At 47.0% G+C, this 27,505-nt stretch overlaps 2 protein-coding genes across 6 annotated transcripts; one reads left to right on the top strand and one right to left on the bottom strand.

The window, feature by feature from the left end:
- Positions 1-70: 70 nt before the first annotated feature.
- On the top strand, positions 71-27,182 carry LOC6555606 (interference hedgehog). 4 transcript variants are annotated; one of them, XM_001982622.3, is made up of 10 exons: positions 71-367; positions 783-857; positions 14,401-14,496; positions 18,991-20,226; positions 20,290-20,461; positions 23,705-24,412; positions 24,481-24,663; positions 24,742-24,908; positions 25,145-25,465; positions 25,739-27,182. In XM_001982622.3, the coding sequence occupies exons 4-10, from the start codon at positions 19,009-19,011 to the stop codon at positions 26,279-26,281; spliced, it is 3,312 nt and encodes a 1,103-aa protein (XP_001982658.1). In that variant the 5' UTR covers positions 71-367; positions 783-857; positions 14,401-14,496; positions 18,991-19,008; the 3' UTR covers positions 26,282-27,182. The 4 variants fall into 4 exon arrangements, with proteins under 4 accessions (XP_001982658.1, XP_026837470.1, XP_015008719.1 ...); XM_026981669.1 differs by having other exon boundaries at positions 74-367; positions 23,705-24,427; XM_015153233.2 differs by lacking the exon at positions 25,145-25,465 and having other exon boundaries at positions 75-367.
- On the bottom strand, positions 20,619-23,512 carry LOC6555607 (regulatory protein zeste). Of its 2 annotated transcripts, XM_026981671.1 has the most exons (4): positions 22,573-23,326; positions 21,874-22,421; positions 21,671-21,816; positions 20,619-21,634 (listed from the first exon to the last, which is right to left on the bottom strand). In XM_026981671.1, exons 1-4 carry the CDS (start codon positions 22,938-22,940, stop codon positions 20,978-20,980), a joined length of 1,719 nt encoding a protein of 572 aa, XP_026837472.1. In that variant the 5' UTR covers positions 22,941-23,326; the 3' UTR covers positions 20,619-20,977. The 2 variants fall into 2 exon arrangements, with proteins under 2 accessions (XP_026837472.1, XP_001982659.3); XM_001982623.3 differs by having other exon boundaries at positions 20,619-21,816; positions 22,573-23,512.
- Positions 27,183-27,505: the final 323 nt, after the last annotated feature.

Here is a 27,505-nt window from a genome sequence, read left to right as displayed (position 1 = left end):
TCTCCCGCTCTTCCGTGCTCCCGTGCTCTCGTTCTCTCGGTCTCCTACTCTCACTCTCTCTGCATCCCCGCTCAGCTGAGTTATCTCGCCTTGTCTTCGCCTTCGCCTCAGCGATTCAGCTCACTTCGCTTCGCGCCGCCGAGCAAGACAGACGTGTGTGCGGAGAGTGCTGAGGCTGCGTGAAAATATAACAGAGATATATATTTGAGCTCCCGGCGCCCGCGTCGTGCTAATAACTGTTATTTGTTTACCTTTATTTTTTTTGCTGTTTTAAATCCCTGTGAGTGCCGTTTGGCCGCCCTTCCAAGTGCATTCAAATTAGGAAGTGCAAAGAAAGAAGGAGAGAGAAAGAGCGAGAGCAAGAAAAGTGCGTGTGCCAAGTTTGTTTTTATTTTTATAACGGCAACCGGCTAAAAAGGCAGCGGCGTCGCGTAGGAAACACCTAATAACTATAAATTATGCTGTGGCGGAACATCAATACTTTTTTCGAATGTCCGTCGAGTAGTGATCTCCATATCCCCAGATATCGAGTGTCCTACATAAGAGCCACGAAATTCAATTTAAGCCGATGCCAATCGCCATATTCTTGAGTGTGTATGTGTGCGTTCGAAAGGCTTTGAAAATGCCATAACATTTTAATGGGTTTCTGTTATTTGGACTGCCTTTCCTCTCGGCTCTTATTGTTCTTTTACTGCATGCTTCTTCCGTGTGTGAATGGGAAAATCGCAAGAATGCCGCGACCAGTGATCAAAATCTAATCAAAATATTTACCGTTCGTTTAGCGTGCGACAAGTGGTGGAGATTTGTGGATTTGGATAGAGGATTTAGCTGCCCTTCGCGGTTCATCAGCAAAACAGGTGAGTTTTTCAACGGTAAATGGCCAATGGCCAGTGACTCGAAAGTAGTTCATCTGGTCAGTGCAGTCCGTAAATGTCGGTAAATCAGACAAAAACCCCCTTCCCCGCGGAATTACCACTGCCATATCGATCGATTCCAGTTGACAAGTTTTTCGCGATGGCCATGCGGCCATGTCCTTTTTTGGCCAACAGGCGATGGCCAATGGCCAATTGCCAATTGCCGTTACTCTTATGTGTCAGCGGGCCCCCCCAACAAAGTAACAAAATAACAACAAGTGTTGCACATCAAATCCAGCGCGTACACATAAACCAGAAAAGTGCACAACCAAACCTGTCATCTGAGGTGGGCAGGGGTCCCAAGACCATCCTTCATTCCCCTTTTTGCTCGTTGATAACATTAATGAACTGTCTATGTGCCGTGCACCAGAATAGAACCCCAAGTTAGGCAGGGCGGGGATGGGGGATCGCTAGAGGTTGCACAACTACAGTGGGCCCTCTGTAACGTTGCAATTCGTCGGTCAAAATTTGGAAAATTACCTAACCATTCTAACATCTATCTAACTATTGTCCTCTTAACTGTTCTTAAATATAAGGAGCTTACTGGTTGAATGTACACTGCGTAGCCATCAGATTCTGTTTAGAGTAATGTTTTGCTAAGAATGAGCACCTCCTTCACAGTGCGTCTTAGCCAAGCCCACCTGTAGCTTGAGCACGCACATTTCTGTTGCCATTGGCAAGAGGTGAGCGAGCGGAATGCAACAGGCAGCTGGTCGCAGAACAAGATCATCTGGGAGAAGAGAGATACATAGATGCATTCAGGGAACCGGACACTTGGCCAAAACCAAAAACCAATACCAATGCCAAACCTGAAACCGGAGAGCATTCCCATTTTCCAGCCCGTTCCCGCTAACAATAAATCAAAGGGCTGGGGGAAAAGTCCAACAATAAAAATCAAGCCAAGTGTCGTCGTCTCATTCTGCAGGCCAAAAAAGGGATGGTAGGGCAAGGGAAGGGAAGGGCAGGACAGGGCAGAGAAGGGGCAAGGGAATAGGAATGGGAATGGTCAGAGAGCCTTTGTCTTGTTGTTGATGGGATTTCATTATTACTTTCGATTGTGGCCCATTGAGACACAGTTCCTTTGCTCCGTCTTGTTCGTCGTCGAAAATGCAGACAAACAAAAAGGTCTCTCGGTCCAAACAAAAATAAACACACCGAGCAGCATCATCACCATCACCATCATCGCCGTCATCGTTCCCATTCCCATTCCCAGTTTCAGTCCCAGTCCCAGTCGCAATCCCAATCTTATACCATCCACGTCGTCATCTTCCTGGGCTCCTTTGCTGCAACTCTAATCGCATAAGCAGATAGACCAGGTGAACTGATGGCAAGGGGCGCAGAGCGACAGGGCCACACTGAAAGAAGGTAGAAAATAAATAAAGCGATAAATGGAAAATAAATTTCGAAAAAATTGCTTTTCAAGTGGCCCAGCCAAACGATGTGGGGTCCACTCCAACAGACCAGTCTGCCCAGCTACCGATCCGAGACCTGGCCAGGTCTAGCCAAATCTAGCCAGGTCTAGCCAGGTCCTTTTGCACGGGGGAATGAACGGGCTGTAATGAATCAATAGGAAATGGCTTAGCATAAAACGGGATAATTGGATTGGACAGTAAAAGGTCTTGGTCTTGCAAGCATCCAAGTCCCATCAAACAGCCCACCCAGGCATGCGACTCAGAGGTTCATACTATACTCGTACATTCCGCAAATGAAGAGTTTTTACTCATCACTCGTACGCATTTCCAACGATCTCGGGCACTATTTCGCATTCCCTGCGCTCGAATTTCATGGCCAAAACGATCGCGATCGGTTCTCACACCCCATTAGTACTGATCCACTGATCCAGTTTCCAACCAGCCCACACATTCGGGCTATAATGAGGAAAACAGAATGCTCGGGGAGTGCATTCGCCACAAAATTAGACATTGACACCTTTTCCCCTTTGGGATTTCGATTCCGATTTCGATTTCGATTGGGGGGATGCCGAAACGGATTTTGGGTTCCGTAAAAACGGCGCATAAAAATTATTTCACGCCACACCGAAATGGGCCCCCAAGAAATTATGATTAATGCTGAAAACATAAATTGGATTTGATTTCTGTTTGTTTGCCGCTTTCTTGCAGCTTTGTCTCGCTTTTTCTCGCTCTTTTTTCGGTGTTTTTGTGTCTTTGGGTTTTTTGGTGTTGAATACCTTCATGGATACCTTCCCCCCTCACCACCATTGTTATTTTGTTGTAGTTTTTTTTTTTTTTTGCTAGGTAGCCGCCGCCTGTTCATTAGCACAGACTAATCATTGGAGCACAAGAGGCTGCCGTGGGGCAGGAGAAAAAAGATCGGGAAAGGTGGCAATCAACGTGAATGAATGAATGAATGGTCGAACACTCGTCTCGACTTTGAATCTTGTGAATGAGCCTGAGACGCGGCGACGGCATGAATGGGTAGACGATATTCGTTTCGGGCGAAGGGGCTATGTTTCTGCCCCTGTCTTTTTTGTGATCTTCGCTCCCCCTCCCCTTCCTCCTCACCAGCGGAAGTGTAATTGCAGGCTGATTTGGCCGGGATTCCGATTCGGATTGGGAGTCATCTTAGCCCATCTTGGCTCTTTTTATGCGGCGCCTTTGCATCCACTGGGTAAATTAGCCCTCAAGAAGACAAATGAGGGCAACAAAGAGTACCAGTGGGTACCAGTGAAGCACGGTGATGCGGGGAGCACAAAACGGAAGCGCATTACAAGCCGCCAACGTAATGTGATCACATATGTATGTTCTTGTGAGTGGTGCCACTCCCACAGATTCCGAAATGCTGTCTTTAATGGCGGTGCAGTGAGTTCACGTAGATCTTCAGCTTATCGCACTAAATACATCGGGATTGGGATTGAGATTGGGATTGACCTCACATCAACTGCTCTGCTTATGCGGTTTTAAAGGAATGTGTATTCTACCTGGTCTGCTACCAAACGCTTGAGTGAAAGGTCCTACCTAATGCAAGTTGGAGTTCTGGACGGCAAAACGGCTAGAACAGTGACGATCGAACGAGCTTGCATCCAACGAGCTTGTGGCGACTAGTATCACCAGCAATCCCAAACTAACCGCAGTAGTTTGAACAGAGACAAAGACGGTAGTGCATAAACAAATGTTTTCCCCTCCAACCGGAGCACTTCTTATCAGCGGCGACATCGACGGTCCGTGACAATGACAACCGCCACGTTGGAGCGGCGGCAGTGGGCAGGGGGAGATGGTCTGGGAAGAAGGACGGAGACAGCAGACGGGAGAGTGAGACAGACTGAGACAGACAGGAAGTGGGCTATTTGCACTCCAATCCCAAAACAAGTCATAATTTTCGACAATGGGCCGCAGACGACACTACGGTTACGTGGAATTCGGCTACCTCCGCCATTTCCTCCTTTATCTCATGTATCTCATGTATCTCCGCCCTCAGGAGTTTTGATAAAGTGGCTCGTCGGCGGGACGAGAGGCATTTAATAAGCGACAATTTAGCGCTGAAGTCTGACATTGACACAGGTAGAGGAGAATCGCAGTAACAATGCCCAGGTAGCCACCCCTGCCTCCCCTCACACTTCTTTACCCTGCCTTCGCTCACGGTGCCCAGTGTGATTCAGGAACTCCGGCAAGTGTGCTCCGAGAAAAAACGTGCGAGGGATGTGCGGATGTTGATATCTTCGCCGGTGATCGGCTGGAATGAGTCGTCGTCTGGCCTATAAAACCGATTTTAAACGCTTCACTTCAGATCGCCAGGGGACTGACAATGAAAATCTAGGAATATCGGATTAGGGAATGTTGTGAATGAATTGCAGATAGAGATGGCCTGAGAGTCATGCAGCAATTTGGGCCAAACTGACACTTTTTGGTCCAAACTGTAATTGTCGACTAAATGCGCGCTTCTAACATTTCTCGTCTGCTGAATAGACATTATTAGGTATGTACATTTATGTACATTACAAAACCGTGCGAATGGCTCGCTATCACATAACGCTTTCGGTTGATCAATGAACTCTGTGAAGCCAAAACTGTTTGATGGATTAGAGCAACGCTTTCCCCTTTTTTCCTGCGCACACCTGCTTCGAGCAGTTTTTAATTAGAGCCCTCTGTCGAGGGGGGGGAGCAAACGTGAGGGGCTTTTGGGGAGGGAGTCCGCGGATGGGAGGCCTGGGGCCACGATGATGTATTAATTTCCCACCAGCACTGTGAAAATATTGAGTAATCGAACTGCTTCGGTTTCCGACTAACTAGCCATCAAAGCACCTCTATTCTCAGGGTCAGGGGTACGGGGGGTACAGGGTGGCCAGGGGGGGGGGGGGGGTCAGAGGGGCCATGGCTCAGCATGTAGTTGTCGGCATTAGGTGGGGATAGAAAGGGGCGATCGCCAGCTGTGAATGGGGTTCGGTTCAGAGCATTTGTGAACTCAATTAAAATAGCAGACGATCGGTATTTCAGCCGCTAGCCCCCCTCCCCCCAACCTCCGATTATTCGGTTTTCGATCTCGGGGGATCCATGCAAATGCTGGAAACCGAGATTCCATTGCCGATTCGAACTTTGCACGTCTCGCACAGCTCCCTGCCATGTGGTAATTAAACCTGCGTGGAAACAGGAAAACGAAACGAAATAAACATACCAGAGTGAGCAGTAAGATGAAGAGTATGAGACCGCGAATGAATAGACAGACATTCCTCGGCCACCGTGGGGCAATTAGAAAATGAGTTCGAAGCCAAGACAGCGAACGTTAGCGTTCCATTCCAAGATCCGAGATCCGAGATCCGAGTCTCGAGATCCAACGACGGAGCGGAGCTCCATTCGCAGGCCAGCTCGAGTCATAGATCAGCGTTCATGATAAGCCAGATGTGGAAATAAGTTAAGGCTCTCGAAGACGCCATATGCGAACTATGTGATACCTACGAGGGCATAGCTACCTCCACCTCGGGTGTTTAGGATAATAGATACTTGGGGATACTTGTTAAATAGTTCGATAGTTCGAAAATTGGTAATTTATGAGGCTTGTAGTCGTATTGAAAGGTTTGGGCAGGCTCATAACCTTGCTTACACCCAGTAATGCTCACTAATCTTCGACTCTACTCCATGTTTTGCCATTAAAACTGTAGGGCCGACCTTGCCCAAAAATGAGTTGATTGAAGTCACACCAGAGACCTTGCGGGAAGTCAGCTTCTTATAGAGGGTGAAACATAGAGCTTAGGCACCAAAAGGAAGTAAGTTATGTTAAGCCTCGAGACCTTCGATCAAATGGAAGGTATGTTTGGCATACCCTTCAGCCGATCAAACTAACAGGGTACTACATTTGCTGCTGCGTGAGTAGAAAGCAAGCTTTTTGAGGACGGAGAGGAGGGAGACTGCGCCAGCCTGGTATTTTCTTGTCTTTCTCTCGGTTTTCTTTCATTTGATTTTTTGAAAGTCTTGCACCGGTTTAGAGAAGTGATTAGCCAAAGAGCGAATGTGTTGGCAAAATCTGTAACAGTAACTCCGTAACGGTACCGATACACATTTAACCCGCCAGCTTAACCTTTTGCACCCATTTCGAGTGGAGAAGTACCAACACGCTCCAAAGGGGAGCCCCCGAGCTAATAATGTCGTTCGCCCGAAGTCTATTCCTCTGCTCCCCATTTTCCCTAATTGGAGGATCAATTTGCTCACTCAATCGAAACGAAATGGGTGAAGTTGTGGGTTGGTGTGGTGGTGGTGTGGTGGGGAGTGAGCAAATTTGGCATCTGCAATGTGCATTGAACCGTGAACCCTGAACTACGGCGATTCCCGCCAGCTGCTCCAATCTGCACAAAGCGCAGGGCAACACTGGCACGTTCATTCATGGAAATCGGGAAAATGGTAGCAGACTTTTGGATGAGGCTCAAACGGATTTCATTCATAAACAAAACAGACGCCGCACAAAGTTCAAAACCCGGCAGTGGGGAATGGGTAAAGGGGTATCCGTCGCCCACGTTGGAAAACCAGAAGGGGGGAGAGGTGGTGTCTTGAACTAGCTACCTGGCAACAAGAGGTAAAAGGAAGAGGCCGAAATAGAGGCTGCATTCTTAACTGCTTCATTACAAACAATGTAACACAGTGAGCATTGACTAAGAAACTCGGACTCCACTGGGATTTATGTAGCACACACAGGAGTCAGATCCCAATCGACTTTCTCGATCAACAAGAGGTCTTGGCAATGGATTCAAAATCAAGAATAAGCAACTGGGCGCTGACGAGAAACAGTTCACCGTATCCAGGTTCAACCGTGGATGAGGAGAAGAAAGGTAGGCGTTCAGGCGGAGATGAAAAGGGGCTCCAAACAGTGGCTGCTGCATCCGCATTTGCATAAGGGCCAGACAGAGCGAGAGGCAGAGATACAGATAGAGAGGCGACCCACGGTCACGTTTGTCATTTTTAGCCCCCCTCTTTCGAACTTAGTAGTTTGTCCCTGGTCTTCGGTTCGGTTCACCTTGAAGCGCATACCAACGAAGAAGAAGAAGGAGAAGGAGGAGGAGGAGTAGGAAGGGGTCCAGACCCAGGGTAACCTTTTCATCGATTGTGTCTCTGTTTGAATCCCCTGCCTCCCCCCACCGCGTTCTTTCCTCCCGTCTCGTTTCACTGGAAATCCGAACTGCATTCCAAGGCATCGCTTACCGCGATCATTGGGCATCAGAAGTTCCCAATGCCCCCACTTCCCCGAACTCCCCTCCTCGCCCAGCTAATTGTTTCCGACTTTTGGCCATTTTCTGCCATTGCCATCACCTCGTTTCAGGCAGGGGAAACATTCTGTCGAACTGGTTTGCGAATGGACTCCTTTGCGCTAAATAAAAACCCATTTCCGGACATGAGCAGTTCAAAGCGAATTTGGCCAATTAATAGAAGTCGCACACACACACCATCCCAAGAAACATAACTTAACATAGCTTACGCTGAGCTGAATAAATATTTAATTGGTGAGCACAGACAGGAGTTGCGGAGCTCAAAGCCGTGTTCCAAGTGCCAGAAGTGTTTGGCAGTTATAAATAATATCACAGTATTGAATGAATGATAAACCACACTAAAAGGGTAGCAACATCGTTCAAAGGACCCCATTGTACTGTCCCCAAAACGGAATGGGGGATGGGGGAGTAGGAATGGACGAATGAAGCTGATGAAAGAAATCGAGAGCATTCAACCCCAAAAAGTGAGAATTTCTGTTTGTACTTTAAAATTATACTTCCACCCGTACGCTTAGTTATTTTTTGTTTTGACTTCTCGTTGTTACGTGATAAAAACATTGTTGTCCATTGATTCCGGGGCCTGATAAGAAATCCCTTGGACCCTGCGGCTTACTTGGGGGAGTGGGGACACACACACACACACGCACACACACATCCGTCCGTCCGTTTGAGTAAATAGGCGAAACAAATAAAAACGAAAATTAAATTGGGTTTATTGCATTTCATGTGAAAGGCAAACCAAACAGAAGAAGCTGAAAACTAAACCGAAAACGATCCACACAGTACAGTACAGTACAGTACAAACTTGTGCGTCAAATCAAAAGCGCCCAACAATGTTCAATCATTCCATCATTCAATCAAGCAGTTAGGCCACAAATGTGGGCCAGCCCGCCCATTAAACGCCGAGGAAACGCCTTTCTAGCACTCGTACCCCTTTAACGCACCGCTAAGCTGCGTTTGCCTTCAATTAAATGCCAAAATGCCAATTAATTAAAAGCCCATAACGGTAGGCAGACCGCCGAGCGTACAGTCCCCACTCGAGCGACGCCACTGCCGGTTGATCTAAATTACAAATTTGTCGTACCCGAAAATAGATAATATGATCTAATAAAACTGAAAGAGCGGTCGGTCGGTCGCACAACAATAAAAAAGAGCGATACAAAGGCGGAGCCGCCTCAGGTGGAAGGGGGCGGGGCGGGCGGTGGTCCATAGATGGGCGGTCTCAAATGTATCAAATGTATCACATGTGATGTAGATTGAACATTGTAGAATCTGAAACTATTTGCTTGCTCCCCACCGATTTCGTAACCCTGCTCTTCTTCCGTTCCGCTTTGTTCTCCTCCTTCCTCTCCCCCACTTTCTGCTTGTGTTATTTCTGTCTGCCACGCCCCATTGCGCCTACGTGTCTGAATTTCTGCATCAATTGCATTTTTCATGGGAAACCAACTCGAGACAGAAAGGAAATCTTCACTTCTTATTGCCATTGCATCGCGCGCATTACGATGAACCATCTTTTGGTGATACATGTATGCCATACCATCTGGAAGGCGGAAACTTTCTGATCACTTTGCGATTTTCCATATAACATCATAGTCTCAAATTAAGTAAGGTTTTATTATTTCTAAAATAACACCACAAAATACCACTTAACCAATTACCCCTTCAATTTAATGTAAGACTTTTTGGAAATGGTCATTAATGCGACAAAAAGCAGCAAAGCAAAAGCAAGAGCAAAGCAAAAGCAGCAAAGCAAAAGCAGTAATGACGCGTGCTTAATTGCATAATTAATTTGCATCTCTTTTTGTTGATTGCACGTTTTGTTTATTTGTGGCCAGTCCAATTGAGTTGTTGTGATCTCCGAGTTTATTTTGCCAGCATATATTTTCGACTGGCCATCGATGACGAAATCGCCGCCCGAGGAGCCTTAAGTTCAGATTTCACTCGCCAATATATACCCACTATATTGCGACGTCTGCCCAAGGGAAAAGTGGGCAAAAAGCCTCGAGCCTCGCGAATTTACGGAATGGAATTGTAAGCCGACACCGCCGCACGTTCCTTTTTTCCAAGTGAGTGAGTGGGCAGATTCAGACTTCAGTTGCAGTTTCAGTTTTAAGGGGTATGATTCGGGTAATTGGGTTGCAGGCCCGCCATGGCGGGTTTCCCATATGAAATATGTGGGGTGTGTAGATCGGTACTTAGAATTATCGATAGCACATTGCTTTCATCATCGTCCAATAGTTTGGTGCCGTGAAAAGTAGAGGGTATCTGATAGTCGTCTAGTGCCTCTGACACTTGGCCGGCTTCTTTCCCCGGCCATTTTCGCCTCTGGCTGAATCGCGTGCCTTACAGCGGACCCCAAACCTGCCACTCCCAATATATTTCAATATTGCTCGTATCAAGTTTTATGCGCCATGCTTTTTTCTCAACATTTTTGGTAATTTTATTCTCGATTTTCATTGTTGTTTCCTTGTTCTTTTGACACCGACTATTTATGCATAATTAAAATTAATGAACGTATTAAGGGAGCTTCACATGTTGAGGGGTCAAGAGCAACAAGGCGCGGGGAAGACCAACAATGGGAAATGGTGACCATTGTCTAACCCGCAGGTAATCGAAGAACTTGGCGCGCGTTTTGAATTACCCCGAACAAAAACGAGGAACAGGGCTACAAAAAAGTGAGTCGAAAATTGTGACGCAAATTGAGGCGTCCACAACTGACGAATGGAGTTGAGTTGGCCCAACCCGGTGTATAAATTATGTGCTTAACCCCTATTCTTGTTCAGTTTTAACAGAAAATATAACAATAATTTCATAAATTTGTGCAAGCCTACTTAATATCACTATGGCTTGACCCCCCATCAATCCTTTTCGCTGGCGATCACTGTGCCCGGGAAACCGAGCAACAAGCGACAGAAAAAGCCAAATCCAAAAGGCAGCAGAAAGTGGGGCAATTTGGATGCCACCCGGCTAGTGGCAAAATGAAAATGGGAAGTGAAGGCGAAACGCGGCGGCTGTATGATCAAAAATTACCATGAGTGAGGAGGGGAAGCTTTAGGTGTGCTGCTTGCTGCTGCCTTATTTTTTTATTTTTTTCATTTTTCTTTTCATGCGCCTGGGCGTTCTTGTCGTGCGAAAAAATAGATAATTTTTTATTCGTCTGCCCCACATGCGAGTTGAGAGACTTGCATTTCCTGTTTGCTGCCAAATTAGTTGATATTTTGCCGTTGATGAATTTCATATTAATTTGCGCAATTTGCCAGACTTTTTTTTTGTGTGGGCAGAGAGGCCTAAGTGGCTTAAGAGACCCATTAGTCGAATGGGAGGAGGTGGGGCGGGGCGAGCAGGCTGGGAAAGCGGTGGAAAAGCGGGGAAATCTAATCTTTGACCATTAGGGCGCCCACATGTACTCAACTCCGATGAAAAGCGCTTGGAAAGCGGTCGCAGAAGCTTGAAATATTAAACTGACGGCGATGCACTGACAAAAAACGATAGCTCATATGCAAGCTTCTTGGTATTTAATAAAAAACACATAACATGCGAGGTTAAGATGCTTTTGGGGGAGACTTTCCTCACACTGTACGTGTAAAGGGGAATACTAGAGGAGATCGTTTGGCTGGTAACCTCAGAGGCCAGCATTTTAGACTAGCTGCAGGGCGACATGAAAATAGAGATGGAAAGCCCAAAAACAAAAATATCTTAATGACGGGGCAGGAATTTCCCCAAGGGGCGTGGGACAGCTGACGAATGTTTATGATAAATGGCTCGACAAGCTTGTTAGGTGAAAAACCAGAAGACCAAGAGCCCAAAAGACCTGAAGACCACAATGCAGACAGCAGAATTGCGCAAAAGCCAAGAAACGAAACGCAAATTGAAATTCCAAGATCAGAATCGAGGCAAGGCAAAAAAGAGACAACAAATTATGGCAACGCACCGCCAGGAAACAAAAGCAAAGAGTGAGACGGCGCAAAATTTAATGCAATGAAAATCAAATAAATTGCAGCGAAAAGCCCGGCCCCACCAGCAAAAACGAATCCAAAAGCAACAATGACAAAGATAGCAATCACTAAACATGGTGGGCCATAAAAAAAATAAAAACAAATAAAAAACAACAACGAGGGCAGCCCAAGACAAGTATTTGAAAAATTTATAATAGGCATGCAAATGAGGGACACCGCGGGACTTTTGGGGGCAATCGAAAATGGATAAGACTTGCCATGAGCCAAAAAGCAGGAATGGAAAACCAGGAATGCGACCGCACGGAGCAAGACGGAGAGAGCAAGTGCGAGAGGGAGAGGGAGAACGAGAGGGAGGGATCGCAAATTGAACGATATTCAAAACTGGACTCGAGCCACCCATTCGAGCCATCTGAAGCCCCAGTTCCCCATCCCAGATCCCAATCCCAATTCCCCTGAACATACCCCTCAAATCAGGCAACGCATACACTTTGAAGCATGCTTTGCAAGCATGCTCGGAATACTAGTACCCTGTTAGAGAATAGCTGGTGCAAGTAACCAATCCATAGTTGCTTTCAAACCTAGAATGGGCATGGGAATCACGGTTTTTGGCCCACTTTAGTGTGCCAAGGGGCGAGAAAACTGCAAATAATGGTATGACTTGGTATTTATTAATGCTCGCAGGGTATTCGCCTCTTCGCCACCCAAACGTAGCCCTCTTCCTCTCAGACTGTCGTTTCTTATTTTTATATGAGTCTCTTTTTCTGCATTTTGCATTTGGCAGAATGGCGCGTATTGCTGTGAAATGTGAAATGTGAATGTGCATGTGGACGTAAATTTAAATGGGAATGTGGATGTCGATGTCGATGTCGATGGCTTTCACCCGCGGAATGCGAGCAGCGGGAAAATTGGCTCAAATGTCGTTCGCTGCAGGGCGACTAATAGTGGCCAATAATAATAATAATAATAACAAGAGATGTGGAAAAGGGAGAGGGACAAGGCAGCCCGAGGAAACTGCACAATAATTATGGCTAAAGTAAGAGGCAGAGGCACTGCGGCAGTGGCACATCTGCGAGATACTCGAAACGCCGGTGTCGAGTAAAAAAGCTTCGCTGTCACTTATTCGGTTGCACCGATTGGGTTGCGCCGATTTCTAATTCGCTGACCGACAAAAAGCCGAAAGTGAGTCATCAGCTGCAGCGACAGCAGCGCCATCAGCGACATCGGCAACATCGGCAACATCGGCAACATCAGCAACATGCAACATGCGCCGGCCCCACAACAACATGTTGCTGTCTTGCCGAAGTGCCGCCAATTCTGCAAAAAGCCCTCTGCGAAACATGATATTTGCGTCTGTACGTCGAGAGTATAAAACACAGTGAACCGCCAGTGAAAAGCCCCTGTTTATTGTGGCCACTAATGAATTGGGGGCGGATTCTATTGTTCCGGCATAGAATATCGATTTGAAATTCAGTTGCGACGCGTGCTTGTGCGAATATTCAAATTAAGTGGCCTTTATTGAGTTCTTATTTGAAATATTGAGCGATAAAGTTATTAAATTAAAAGCAGTCATTTCATGGAATTCACTTAAGTCGGCACACATAAAATTCCAAATTTATTTATCACGACTCAAACTCGATTCTATTTGCTGCCATTATCGCCTCATGATGACTGACAAGCGCCATAAAAGTTATGAAATTATTTATGAAGAAATCTGGAGATCACCACCTGAAGACCTGCCGTACTATTCCCCAATTCTACGGATCTGCAAATGACATTCCATGTTTATTTCTCTGTTTTGTGTCTGTTTTCGTCGTTAATTTCTCACTTGGCTTTGGGGAAATTGGAAAATATTTATGAAAAATGACAACTGTCACACACCAATACACCAAAAACACCAATACAAATGCAAGAGACGCTTTTGGGGTGGCGCTCGTTTTATTTTTATTGTTCTCTTTCACGTTTTTCTTTTGTACGTTTGTTAACTTTTTTGTTTTTTATATTTTGTTTTTGGGGCCCTGTTCGACTTGGCGACTTTTCAAAAATTCTAGAAAAATTATGGCCCAACAACTGTGTGTGTGGGTGGGTGGGCGAAGTTCCAGAGAAAAGTGAGAGAATCGCATAAATTTATTAAGAGTATTGGATGGATATCGAAAGACTTCACCTCCTCTCTCGTGCCCCTTTCGTTATTATTTATGTGCTTTTTGGCATAATTTTTAGCCACTCACTCGCTTGGAAATTTGTATTCCCGGGATATTTATGACATTTGTTCGTTTAGGAATTTTCGGTTCTCAGTCGTTGTCTTAGTTTTATGTCTTTTTAAATGGACAGGCAAACACCAAAGGGGAGTTTTCTATTTAGCCCCAGGTACGATGGGTATTCAGCAGCGGGAATTAGTCTTATGGAGTGCGATTACATCGTTCGAGACATTTTTGTATCCTAGGATCTATAAAAGTATTATGTGCTAGTTTAAACTACTAGTATCTGCGAGTTTTATTGACTCAACCAAGCTACTTTCTTGGTCCTACTAACTTTACTTCACTTGCATTTTTTAGTTCATATGATTTCTTTAAAAAGTATATGTATGCAAAAGTTGCTGAGTAACCCCAACATCTTCTAGTGTTCTTCACACGCACGTGTCAGCTCTTTATATACCCATTCACTCTCCCAGTTTTGTGGTTATTTATAGGCTTCGCATTTATTTGCCTGTCGCCAAGCATTTTTGTGCCACTTTAGGCCTCAATTATTTTGAAATTCATTAAAAGTGTCGTCTATTTTCAATATTTATGTGTGTTTTGATTCTACCTTTTCCTCTTATTTGCAGAATGCAGCTCTGAAGCAGCAACTACGCCTGGAAAGAGACAGCGAGACAGCAGTAAAAAGAGACGAAGGGATAAGCAAGTGACAAAGGGTACAAAAGGTAACTTACTGCTAATCTCAATCCTGACCGCGGCGCCCACGCAATTAGAGAGAAGAATACAAAATATGATCGCATCCCCATTTTCTCCAGGTCCTCGAAACTTTAGTTAGTGGGCGTGCAGCTTCGATTCCGCACCCATAAACCCATAACCCGCACTCCAGTACTGAACTTCAGACTGACTCTCGGTTCTGGCTCATAGCCCATACAATTCGTTTTGGGAGCCCACGCACCTTGTGAAAAATATATATGAGACCCATCAGATGAAAAGGGGTTGTGGGGTTGTCCCCCATCCTATACCAACTCATCCCATCCCATTCCATTCCATCCCAACTCATTCCATTCTATACCACACCATTCCTTTTCATTTCAAGCCAGAATTGCAACAGCAACAGGTGGGGCAAGCCCATCCAGCTTCTTCATCGGGATCATTATGACCTCGAAGACCATCATGATGTGGTGATCATCCTCGTTTTAGCCGCAGTAGAAAATCCTGTTGGCTGTCGGTGGAATGCAGATTTCGAACTCGTTTACATGCGAGTTTCTTCACCTTCTACGCCACCGCCCTGGCGCTTACCGTGCCCTGGAAAAAGGCTACGCACTGAGAGAAAATTTACAATATTTACAATTTAACTATTGCAATCATTTCTGGAAATATAATCGGCTCCAATGTGCACAAAAATGCATACAATGCGCTCGAACTCCTTATCGTTAGGTCCCCGTTGGGCGCCACTTCTGCACCCATGAGCCTGACTTAAAGGCCCCACTTTGGGCGCCACAGCGCTCCTGTTGTCTCTCTCTCTCCGTGTGCGTGTGTATTGGTCTTGATGGATACTGGTGTGTGTGTGTGTGGCTTGGCATCTTGTTTTTGGGCTCCGGTTCCGGTCGCGCTTAAAAAAAGATTTCAGCTGCTGCTTCTTCTCCGGCTGGCAAAACAGGTTCCATTGCTAAAGAATTTTCGCCGATATCTTTCCCCTGTGTGTGCTTGTGTGCGTGAGAGAGGGTACAGTGGAGACCGTACACAGTGGACAGTGGAGTTCTGGAGAAAATTACGGTCACATAATGGCCAGGCTGCAAATTGAATTAATGTCATGACATGTGATTTTAATAAGCCTTAATAATAATATGATCGGCTTTTCTTCAGCAAAGTGGAGTTTAAAATTCACCCAAGATAATTCAACGTTAATGATTTGTTAAGCTCACCAACGTGAAGATGACTTTAAAGGGTGACAATGCGAAAACTACTGTTCCAATAAGTAGACCATAATTTTCTCTTGCGGAATTTAATAACCCCCTTGATGGTTTTATGGGTTTGCCTTAATCATCTGCCACTGTGATTGGGGATTTCGTAGTTCGTGATTTTTCTATTGCTCCTTTTCTGCCAGCAACTGTTTCTGATGATCGCAATGATGATGATGAACTGGCTCTCAGGTTTTATTGAACCCGGTGTAGCAGCGACCACAAAACAACGACAACTTGTAGCAGGTGTTAGTGTTTTACAAGCTGTTAACTGCCGCAGCTAATGGCCAAGTGCAGCAGGGGATCAGGGGAATGGGACTCGGGAAAGGGAAAGGGGTATCTCTTATGACAACAGCACTCATATGGATAAATTAAACCACCATCGTTGATGTTCCTTCGTTACGCCTCGCACTTATTTAATGAACTTAAACACGGTCTTAGGCCCGAGATCTGAGATCTGAGAACCGAGACCTGAGACTTAAGACTTGAGACCCTCCCCAGATGTGAAGACCCTCCACTCTTCCGCTTCTCAATTCAATTGTCTCAAACCCCGGGCGCCACGCCCAGGCCATCTCTGAATGGGTTTGGGTTTTCTAACAGTTTTATGCTAATTTCTGACAGGCAAACAAACAGACAGTCACTAAGATAGTACACATTGAAAAATAGGTCCAATGGAATTCATAATCATCCCATATTACAAAACTGGAGGCAAGCAGGCGAACGACTTAATCAGCCTTGCTGATTCAGAAGAGATCAGCTTTAGATTAATACGAGTATGTATATACATACATACAAACACTCGCACTGTCTAAAGTGTTTGTCATTTAATTTAAGTATAGCAAAATACTTTGGGCCATTAGAGAAGGGGAACAACTTGGCCTTTCTAGGAGTGATTATCCCAAACCATAAATCATATTGCCAAGGGAGCGTATACTTCCTTTTGCACAGTGTATCGCTGGTGGCCGCTCTCATGATGAAGATGACGTCGATCAACATATTTATTTGCCATTAATTAATGCCTTTTAATTTGGCATACCGCTTTGATTTATAACCCTTCTTAGTCGCGCCTTATGATGTCCGTGAATAGACCGCCGAATGAGTCAACAAAAGGAGGCTGTCGTTGTCCGCGGCTAATCAAATTAACTTCTGGCCCGAAAACAAACAACCAATTAATTGTGCTGCCAACAGCTGCAACAGCAGCAGCAGCAACAACCATAAACAGCGATCCAAGATCATTGGCCATATTTGGTTGGCTGGTGAATAATGCACGGCAGCAACATCTGCTTGCGGCAACTATCGTCTAGCAACTGTTGCCCGTTGCAAGTAGCAGCCAGCAGCATGTTGCTGCCGTTTCATAATCCCACTACTCATCGCAGTTTGAAGTTCGAACACAGTGTTCTTTGTGACCAGAAACAATCGCTTAATTGTTAGCCACATGTGATTTGACTTGCAATTTTCACAGCAGCAACATGTTGCCCATTAAGAGCCAACTAATAGGTGTTTATTGCTAGTTGCAGCTAGTTGCAGCTCTGTGGCCAACACAAATTGCATGTTGTCAATGGAGGCAATCAATGTTTGATTGCAGTGGGTAATAGTTGGTAATACACGGCAGCGGCATGTTGCCAGACGAACAACAATAGACGTCATGTTAGAAACTAGCAACATAAGTAAAATGCCTAAGCCATTTTAGCCACAAAAGTTGGGCAGTTAACAGTGGCGTCTATTATGCAGACACGCTGGCTGGATAAACAATAAGTAGTTATATAGTGAGTAATACAAATGTGCTCAAATAATCTATTTTTCCACTTTCGCATGGGATGGAAACCATTGGACAACATACGAAATGCATTTTTCTTTCTGTGTGGCCCAATGCAGCGCATCTGTTCCAGACTTCTTCGTTCTGCTGGTGGTTTGTTGACTCTTTTTCAACTTTTTTATGGATTCCTGCAGCGCTCCCCATTCATTTCCTTTGCTTCAGTTTTCAGTCTTGGTGGGGTTTTTTTTCCTTAGCCTGTGTTGCTCTTGGCCCAGGAATGCGCATTAATTTCCAACACACGCAACCAGCGAGCAGCGGCAACAAGTGGATGCGGATTGCTGAAGGGGCAGGCACAGAAACCTGCGTCAATTTCGCGCTTTACTTTTGTTGTCAGATGTTTTAAATCAGCGGGGCGAGCTGGTTTGCGACTCCGTGTTGCTGTTGGATTGCTCGTGTGTAGGCAGTCCGGTTTGCTCCTTGGGTTAACAAGTGGCCACCACCAGCAGCAACATCTGCAACAGGCACAGCAACAGCAACAGCAACATCAGGAGCACAACAGCAACATCGGCAGCTGCACGCGCCTTCGGACCAATAATGACTATCAAATGGGAGCCGCTTTGCGATTTATGTGCATCAGGAGTTTCCCTGCAGGGACTCCGCTACACAGGGAACAAATTCCATGTGGTGTGGACACCAATTTAATAGATTTTCCTACGACATTATGGCTCTTTTTAACTATTCCCCAAGTCAAACAAAAAGGCTCTAAATCGTCAAGTCATTCTGTAAACGCAGATTCGAGTAATGTGGTCAATGCTAATGCTACATTAAAATTGCATTTTTTTTATCTGTACAGGATCGAGGATGCAGGGGGCAGCTGGGGGAGTAGCCGGGGGCAGGACCGAGGTGGATGCCTAACGACAGGGCGGCCGTTTTCCTGGAATTCCGCGCGCGCTTTTGTGTTGTGGCATCGTTTAAATTTCAAATCGAGGGCCCCCAAACTGTCGCAGGCCAGACGCTCGACCAACCCGTTCTGGATCCCCATCCGTCCTCCTCCTTTGCTACCCGTTCAGAGAAACAGGGCAGGGCAGCTCATAATAATGACACGCCATTAACAATCTGGGTCCGGGACGACGAGTCCTTGGGTGCGCGGAGTTGGAGCTCCAGTTTAAATGGCACATTGCCTGGCCCGACTGCTTCCGTTGCCACGCCCCCTTTTGTGGCAGTTGGGGCAGTAGCAGACGCAGCACCAGCAGCAGCAGTAGAGGCAGAGAAAGGAGCAGGTTGAATGGTACAGTAGGGCTCAAGACACACTTCGTCGCATTCCTCGCCTGTCAAATGGTTAGAGATCTCTCAAGAGTTTATATGGGAATGGGATTCAAAATGGGATTGGGATTGGGAATGGAGTAATAGATGTATCTTACTGCGTTGGTTACTCCATCCAAAACGTATTTGTTACGAAACTATCTTTCTAACGCTTCGAAACACTTGTCTGTCTATTCCAGAGTGGGATCTGCTTTGCAATGGCTGGAATCAGGCTAGTTTTGGTTATCCTGACCACCTGCATCTGCACACTGCAAGCCAGCGACACTAATTCGTCCGCGGGAACCACCTTAGGCGTTTTGTTTGAGAGGGCACCCGAATCAGCGGTAGCCCCCAAAGGAGATGAGGTGGTCTTCGAGTGCGAACTGAATCTCAAACCTGATCGCCTGGAGTGGCGATTCAGACACAGTGATTCCTCGGAACCCTATCGATACCTGAGACCCTCGGCTGGCTACAACGTGACCAGCGGTAGCGATGGCCTTGCTTGGAGACTGCGCATCTATGTGAGTGCCCAAACGGCAGGAGACTACCAGTGTGTGGCTTGGTATGGCCCAGGAGCACTGGCTTCTACGCCAGCCCGCTTGGCCTTGGTCTCGATTGCTTTGGACGGCGGCCAGGGATCCTTGGCAGCCATAAGTTCCATCCGCTGGAGTGTGGCGCCCAAAAACTGCCTGCTCATTCGTTGCGGCAGCGTAATATCCAATCCGCCGGCTATTTGGAGCTTCTACAGGAACGGAAAGAAGCTACCACAATCGGAATTGCTTCCCGGCGCTGCGGGGGCTCTGGTTTTGGATACGGTCACCGCCAAAGATGCGGGTAACTACTCATGCGTTGCGACGAATTCCATAACGGGCGATGAGCTTTGGCTCCCCCAAACCATTGAATTAAGAGTGGACTACACGGACAGGACACCGCCGTACTTTCTACAACGTCCACCCACCGAATACTCAGCTCGTCCCGGGGAAACAGTGGTGCTGGAGTGTCCCGGCGTGGGATCCCCACGACCCAGAGTCATTTGGAGCAGTCCCAACGTGGTTGGGATCTACAATAACAGAAGCAACATCCTGCCCTACGGTTTGCAGATCACCGATGTGAGGCCCGAGGATCAGGGTTCCTATATCTGCATGCTGGACAATGGCATTGCACCACCCATCGATCACACCATCAAGTTAAGTGTTCTGCAGCGCCCCACAATCTTAAGAGGACCTGCCGCCACTCTGACGAACGAGAGCAATGCTTTGTTACTGGACTGCTCCGCCTCGGGAAATCCCCAACCCGATATTTACTGGCTCATAAACGGGGAGGATGCCACCAAAGATCCGGAGGCCGTGGTGGATAATCGGAGTCTGCAGCTGAAGCGAGTTCAAAAGCGTCATGCTGGCGTGGTTCAGTGCTTCGCAAAGAACATTTTGGGAGAGGTAAGCTAGTGGTTGTGGAGTAATAGATAGGCAGATCTAATCCACTTTCCTGACCCTCTGCAGACAAGCCAGGGAAACATACTGCGAGTGAATCCCCTGGATATCACTGGCGAGGATGAGGAACCACTCGGAGGAGTTCCCGTGTGGTCAGTCTATGAATCGAACAGTGGAATGGGGTCCTCGTCAACTCCATCTGGTGGCTCCAAAAACAAGGGCGGCAGGCGAAAGTTTAAAGGTGAGTGCAAGTCTGGATAGCATTCCACAAATTTTATAGAAACTACCTAAACAGTAGAAATATGGTTTAAAGTGTAAAATGCATTCGAATCAGTTGAAAATATTCGTAAATCAGTTTTCGATTCGTTTCGGCTTTCATAAGAAAAAAAAAGGCATTGTTTTAGTAACTTTTCACTTGCCTAAGTTTACATCGTGGATTAGCTGGCCACGCCCACTGTATTTTGCGTGTCTGTATAATTGATTGATTGCGATTTACAATTAGTGATGGCTTAGTCGGTAATCCTGGCCAGCGATGGACTAAAGTCGCACCGTTGTCCCCCGCCCTGCGACAACTAGAAAAAAAATCTTAACAAAAAATGTATGTGGAAAGGGGAATTGGGGATTTGGGATAGGAGTGGATGCTAGTTGTAGACCTAAGACTATAGAACTAAAAGCCCCCAGGGTTGAAGCGATCCAAGTAGGCATCGGCGTCCTCCTCATCGTCGTCACCGTCGGCGTCGCTGATGTCCTCCAGACCTCATGAATTGGAGCACTTCCGCAGCTGTTCCTCCTCTTTCTGCAGGATGCGTATCTTCATCTTGAGCTCCTCGACTCGAAGTCGATGCACCTCCCTCATGTATTTAAGTTCATCCTGCGCCTTGTTGAGCTCAATGCGCTTGGCCTCCGTGGACAGCTGCTGCTCTTTGCAGCGCAATTCGGCCTCGCGGATTTTGAAGTAGTTCATTCGCTCTTCGAAGCTCTCCGCAGCGGCAGCAGACAAACTGGTGGCTCCGTTGCCCCCTCCTCCGCCCAGGCTGGTGTTGTTGATACTCACGGAGGAGGCTGTTGATGTGTTGACCGCCCCTGAGTTCCCAGAAGTCGATGGTGCAGTGGCCACGGGCACTGGCACCGCCGTGGGCACCGTCGCGGCAGCCGTAACTGTGGGCAGGGCGCTGAAGGTGAACGTGGGCGTGGCGGCGGTTAGTTGCATCTTAACCGCCGCCGCCGCTGCTGCCTGTTGTTGCTGCTGGACGACAACGGCCGCCTGTTGTTGCTGCTGCTGCTGGTGATGCACTTGGACGGCGGCTGCCAGTTGCTGATGTTGAGCGGCAGCAAGTTGCTGCTGGGCAAGCTGTTGGGCCTGCACCTGGGCCTGGGCCTGTGCCTGAGCTTGCGCCTGAGCCTGCGCTTGAGCCTGTGCCTGAGCTTGCGCCTGAGCCTGCGCTTGAGCCTGCTGTTGCTGCTGAGCCTGGTACTGGGCCAAGGTGATCTGCTGCGGCTTGATCTCGCTAATGATCTGCTGATTGTAGCCGCCGGCGGTGATTGTGGCCATTGGATGCTGCTGCGCCTGTGTGGGTATGGTGTGGATCTGGGTGGCTGAACGGAAAGGAACAATTTAGTTTATGAAGTTGAAAAAAAGGTGTCCAATCTCACCGGTAGCTTCTGATGGGTGTTTAATCTGCAATATAATATCCTCGCGCGGGCGAGCTGTCTTAAAGTGCAGTAGATCATTCAGAGTCAGTTTCTCAGCACTGATCTGGTCCACGTTTATCTGGTGGGTGTTGATCATGGTGGCGTTGGCCGCCGCCGCCGCAGCCACTGCCACCGCGTTCACCTGTTGCATCTTCTGCATCTCGGCGGCGGCGGATTGCACTTGAGCCTGGGCTTGGGCTTGGGCTTGGGCTTGAGCCTCCTGCTGCTGCTGCTGCTGCTGCTCCATTGGGTCCTCGTCGATCTCGCTCACATCGTTGGCATCCATCTCGATCTCGTCGAATGTGTCCGCCTGGGGATTGTGCTCGGAGGCATCGGGACTAATCTGGTACTCGGGTTCCACTTTCACGCTGTCGTGCTGCTGGTGATGCTGTTGCTGCTGCTGTTGGGGCACCGCCGATGCGACGGACACGGATACAGAGCTGATCTTGGCGCTACCAGAGCTGAGATTTGAGGAGCTGCCATCTCTGTACGGATACTGTTTGCGGAGTCTAAAAAAATAACACGAGATAGGGAGTTAATAGCTTGGAAGAGTAGAGCTGGAGATGTGGAATTTGAGTGTCAGCCGATCGATTGGAAGGGAGACCACTCTAGCAACATGTTCCGGCCAAATTGGTGTCCCACATAATCACCGTTCCGCACCTGGAGTTCAGCCAAAATTTCTGGATCTGCTTGATGTTTCGCAGTGCGCTCACTTGCGAGTGCGAGTTGAAGTCCTTGACGATCTTATCCCATGTTTCTCGGACGGAGTACTTGTTGCGCTGCTTCTTGCGATGCTTTATGTCGATGACCTCCTCGTGTAGATGGAACAGGGAGTACAGGACCTCCTTTTCCTCGGCGGTGAAGCGCGGCGTGAGAGGCAGCTGGTTTTTGGCGGACGAGTTGCCTCCGTTGGTGACAACCACTGTGCCACTCCCAGTGGAACTTTGCCCAGCATTGCCGCCGCCATCCGAACCAGCACCACCGCCACCGCTTCCGCCAGCACCGCCCCCTTCTCCCTGCGCCGACATTTGAGTTTGTTTTGAGTTTTTCACTTGAGTTTGAGTTCTTGCTTCTTCTTCGCTGTATACACTTATACACACACAGTAGTCGCAGGCTCACATACACACACAGACGCAGCAGCGCGCGCGCCCGTGTGTTAGTGTGCGTCAGTGTGAGTCTTTTTGATTGCCATCATGGTATTCTTTGCACTTGACATATAGCCGCTAATTCTATATTGCACTTGATTCGGCTCGCGTTTGTTAACTTAAATAAATTATATAGTTTGTCCGATTAACGGGACGCCCGAGAGTCGCCGCTCAATAAATAAATCTCTTACACGCACACATTTTCACTCGAATGTTAGAGCTGGGGTAAGCACTCACGATGCTATCGATTTTCGAGAATCGGTATCGATACCTTAGTTTCAATAGTAATCGCTATCGCGTTTGCTGAAAATACTGTTCAGTATTAATTATCGATTATTTTTGTCTTCCCATCTATATTTCGCTTTAACAAGTTAACTTCCGTATTAGTTAACAATTTACAATTAGTTTCTAAATAAGCTACAATTTATTGTTCGTTCCATCAATATTTTAGTTTTTATGAGCGTTCTGAAAGGAAATTATCCGATTTTTTTCCTTACCATCGATTTCGTATAAAAATGTACATCGATGGTAGTTGATCTGGCAACGCCAGAGATTCAAATGTTAAGAATTGTAAATAGAAACATCAGCAACATAATTAAGTTTATTTAATTACGTTTATTTTAACGTAATAAAAATGCTTCTTATAGCGAGCATGGTGCCTCCATCGCGACCCAATGTCACCCGGCTGTCGGACGAGTCCGTAATGCTGCGCTGGAGTGTGCCACAAAACTCTGGACTCCAGATCACCTTCTTTAAGGTGCAGTATCGCAAGTTGGGCGATGGGAAAAATCGGCGAGAAAACTGGCAGACGACCAGCGAGAATATTCCGTACGGAAACGCCCACGGATCCGGTCCTGGCCAGGGAAACAGCCACTGGCGGGCGCGGAATAGGGACAGGGAGTATGAGATGGGCAATCCGCCCAAGAATTTCACCTCCTCCGTTACGGGACTGACTGCCGGCAAGTACTACCGCTTCCGGATCGTGGCGGTGTACTCCAATAACGACAACAAGGAGGGCAACACCTCTCTCAAGTTCTTCCTGCAGAATGGAACCGCCAAGTCGAATCTGCCAGTGCCGGAACTGCGCGTGGTGGAGATCCTCCGCGAGTCCGCCATGGTGCTTCATTGGTCCCTGATATCCTCGACTCAAAATGAGGAAATAGACGGGTACTATGTCTACTATAGGCCAGCGGACTCAGCAGCGGAATATTTGAAGGCCACGGTGGATGGCGGAAACAGCAGGAGCTTCAAAATAGACCTCCTTCGTCCAGGAACGCGCTATGAGTTCAAATTGCAATCGTTTAACTCCAACGCAGCCTCTGAATTTAGTGCTATTCGTCAAGCAAGTACCGGAAGTGAGTTCATCCTAGGTATGCTATGATGGCCATAAAAAATCTGTTTTAACTTGTGTGTCTATTTTTAGAAGCCCATGAGCAACCTGCTTCATCTTCGTCCACACCAGGGCCAGCCAATAAGACAGTGGATCAGCATCAGAACTCCGTATATCCAGTGATTGCAGGAGCTGCCGGCGGAGGCATACTACTCCTCATTGCGTCGTTGGTAGTCTGTCTTTGCCTAAAAAGGCGGGAAAACTCTCAACCGGAGGGTAAGTTGAGCTAAAAAGAGCGGGATCTGCAACTTCTGATATCAACGTACTTATCTAATTAATTCTCTGCACCCACAGATGAGAACAAACCGCAATTGGAGCACATCCAAGCGGACTTTGTTACCTCCGCCGTCCTGGGAGTTGGTGGTCACCACAAGAGTGGCGATGTGAGGCGCCTCAACGGAGTGATTCCGAGGATGAACATTACGCCCAATCCGTTGGCCCAGGAAACGGCGTCCGATAAGGTAAACCACGTACTTCTGGGTCTAAACTCGAGCCCAATTTTCACACAGCTTCATCCAAAACTTTTCGCTGGTTGGTTGGTCAAAATTCAAATTCAAATTCAAATTGTAAACACCCCTTCAAACGTGGTATCTCTGTCTCGCTTGCCCTCTCTCTCGCTGTCTCTGTCTCTTTCGCTTGGTTACTCTGCCAAAATCTCGTCGAGATTCGCCCGCCAATTGAGCGTCCAATGTTCCAGAACCGCAACGTGATGGAGCTGCGTTTCCTGCCGCCGCTGGCGAACGGAAATGGAAATGGCAACTGCATTGCCAGGGATCTAGCCCTGGAGCGTCCGAATGCGGAAGAGCAGCAGGATGAGGATGGAAACGAAGGCGATAGGGGGCTTCCGGTGGTTGCCTCGTCCTCGTGCGAAACGTTGGAGGCCTGCGACGCTGCAATTAAACTGAATCTCCACCAGAAACCTGACCAGGAGCAGCAGGATGCTCAAAATGCTGTGCTGGAGGCGCCCAGCAAGCCGCTACCGCCGCTGCCAAAGAAACCAGCAAACGGCGCTGGCCAAGTAAGCCTGCAATTGAGATCGAAAACAATAGCACACGGGTATAGCAATACTAATACCAATACCAGCACCAATACTGTATGCCAGTTAAAGTCATCACCTTGCTGTTAGTTTGTGCATATACCGCCCATGTGCTATTGCTTTTCCTCCTCCGCAACCAGGAGTAGCCAACCCCCAGCCGATATTGTTTTGTCAACATTGTCATTCATTCACTCATGAAGAAACGATTGCCTCAGTTCCCTATCCTGCTAATTGTTGTTTCATAATGCTCCACAGAACAACACTGGCCTGCATCAGAATGGCCTTCACCATGCACAGCCGTACCATCCGCCTGGCACTCCCACCTTAATGCACAAGCGACTGGACTACCACCAGCAACCGCCGCCGGTGCCGCCACACTCGGCCTACTACCAGCAGGCACCCACTCACCAACCCTCGCCGATGATGGAGCGCAGCGTCAGGGGTCACCAGCAGCCAGGAGGCTACCATCTCGAAGAGGGCACACCCACGCCAACCAGGATCCCATCACTGCGGCGACAGCGCCGCACCTCGGGCAACCAGCAGGTGCACAATAGCCACAGCAATCTCAATATTAGCCTGAGTCACCACCACAACAACAATAACAACCTGCCGCCGCACCACCAGCATCTGCATCACCATCCCGGCCATCCGGGTGGCCTGGTGGGCATACCCATTGTGCCCGGCAGTCCCAGAGTCCAGAGATCGCCGATGCCGAGCAGGGCGATGATCAAAAGGACGCGACTGGGCAGCCACACGGACAACATCTCATCGGGCAGTCTGAACAGTATTGAGGTGTGATGGCTCGCAGAGGAGCAGCAGAACGACCGGGCGGAGCAGCACAACGAGGAGAAATATACCTAAGCCGCAAGCGAAAGTAGTTCCCCAAAAAAGCAGACAGTTTCATGTAGACTTAAGGATCCGAAACTAGATGTGTATTATTGAGGTAAACGTAGAACAGGCCGGCAGAGCAGTTTGAAACCCTCGAATATTAGCTTTAAGGCACCAGGCACCCGGTACTGTTTAGTTTTCCAAAAACCAATCAATTTGGCCAATCATTAAGCTTAAAACTAGGATATTTGCCATTAAATGAGGTTTCTACAGTTCAATATACTCAATATAACTTTGCAAACGAGAAAAAATCTAGTGAAGTTGTTCTTTTGAGCTCATTTAAATGTATTTCGTTTAAGAAGAACGTTTAAATTGGTCTGAATTCATAATTAAACAAAAAATAAACACCTAAGCAGCTAAGTCGTTAAACGCTAATGCTGCTTGATTTTGTTTTAGGTAGAGATTGATTCTTAAAAATTTACAAACTGTAGTATAAGTAATTGGTAATGTAACACTTTTCTCGTTGCTGCCGGCCAGATAGTCAGTAGAATTACTAATGTTAAGTTTTTTTTTTACTATTTCGGTTTGCGCATCCCACTGGGGGCCAAATTTCAACTCGACTAAGCCCTGTAGCATAGCGTTATTTATTTATTGCATTGTAAGCGCCAGCAACTCGAATTGATTAGTTCAATTAGGAACTAATTTACGTTTAAGGCAAACCAACTATCTAGCATAAGGGCAATACATTTCAAGATGTGACTAATACACAAAACCCAAATGAAAAGCATCCTAAACTAGATTTAAGTTCGTAGGCGGCAGTTTTAAACGGATATGCGAGTCTTGAAATAAAAAAGTGAATCTTCAATTTAAACATGTCAACGTTTTTGTCTTTTCATAATTGGAATCTTAAATGCTGCTATTAAAAATAATGTGATTTTGCTAATTATACCCGTTACTCGTAGAATACTATTGTATACTAGATTATGTATACTAGATTACGAGTATGTAACAGGCAGAAGGAATCGTTTCCGACCATATATTCTTGATCAGGATAAATAGCCGACTCAATGTTTGGATATTTTCTCATTTTCTTATTAGTCTTGTAAATTTCTATCGATGTGCAAAAAATAGTTTTGTCACTCCATAACTCAACTTATTTTAAGCGGATTTTAAGTGGCATACCTCTAAATGTTT

The sequence above is a fragment of the Drosophila erecta genome, unplaced genomic scaffold (assembly GCF_003286155.1).
Source record: "Drosophila erecta strain 14021-0224.00,06,07 unplaced genomic scaffold, DereRS2 tig00000126-arrow-pilon, whole genome shotgun sequence".
Taxonomy (NCBI): Eukaryota; Metazoa; Arthropoda; class Insecta; order Diptera; family Drosophilidae; genus Drosophila; species Drosophila erecta.
Note: the sequence above shows the minus strand (reverse complement) of the source record. Positions and strands in the feature narration are given on the sequence as shown.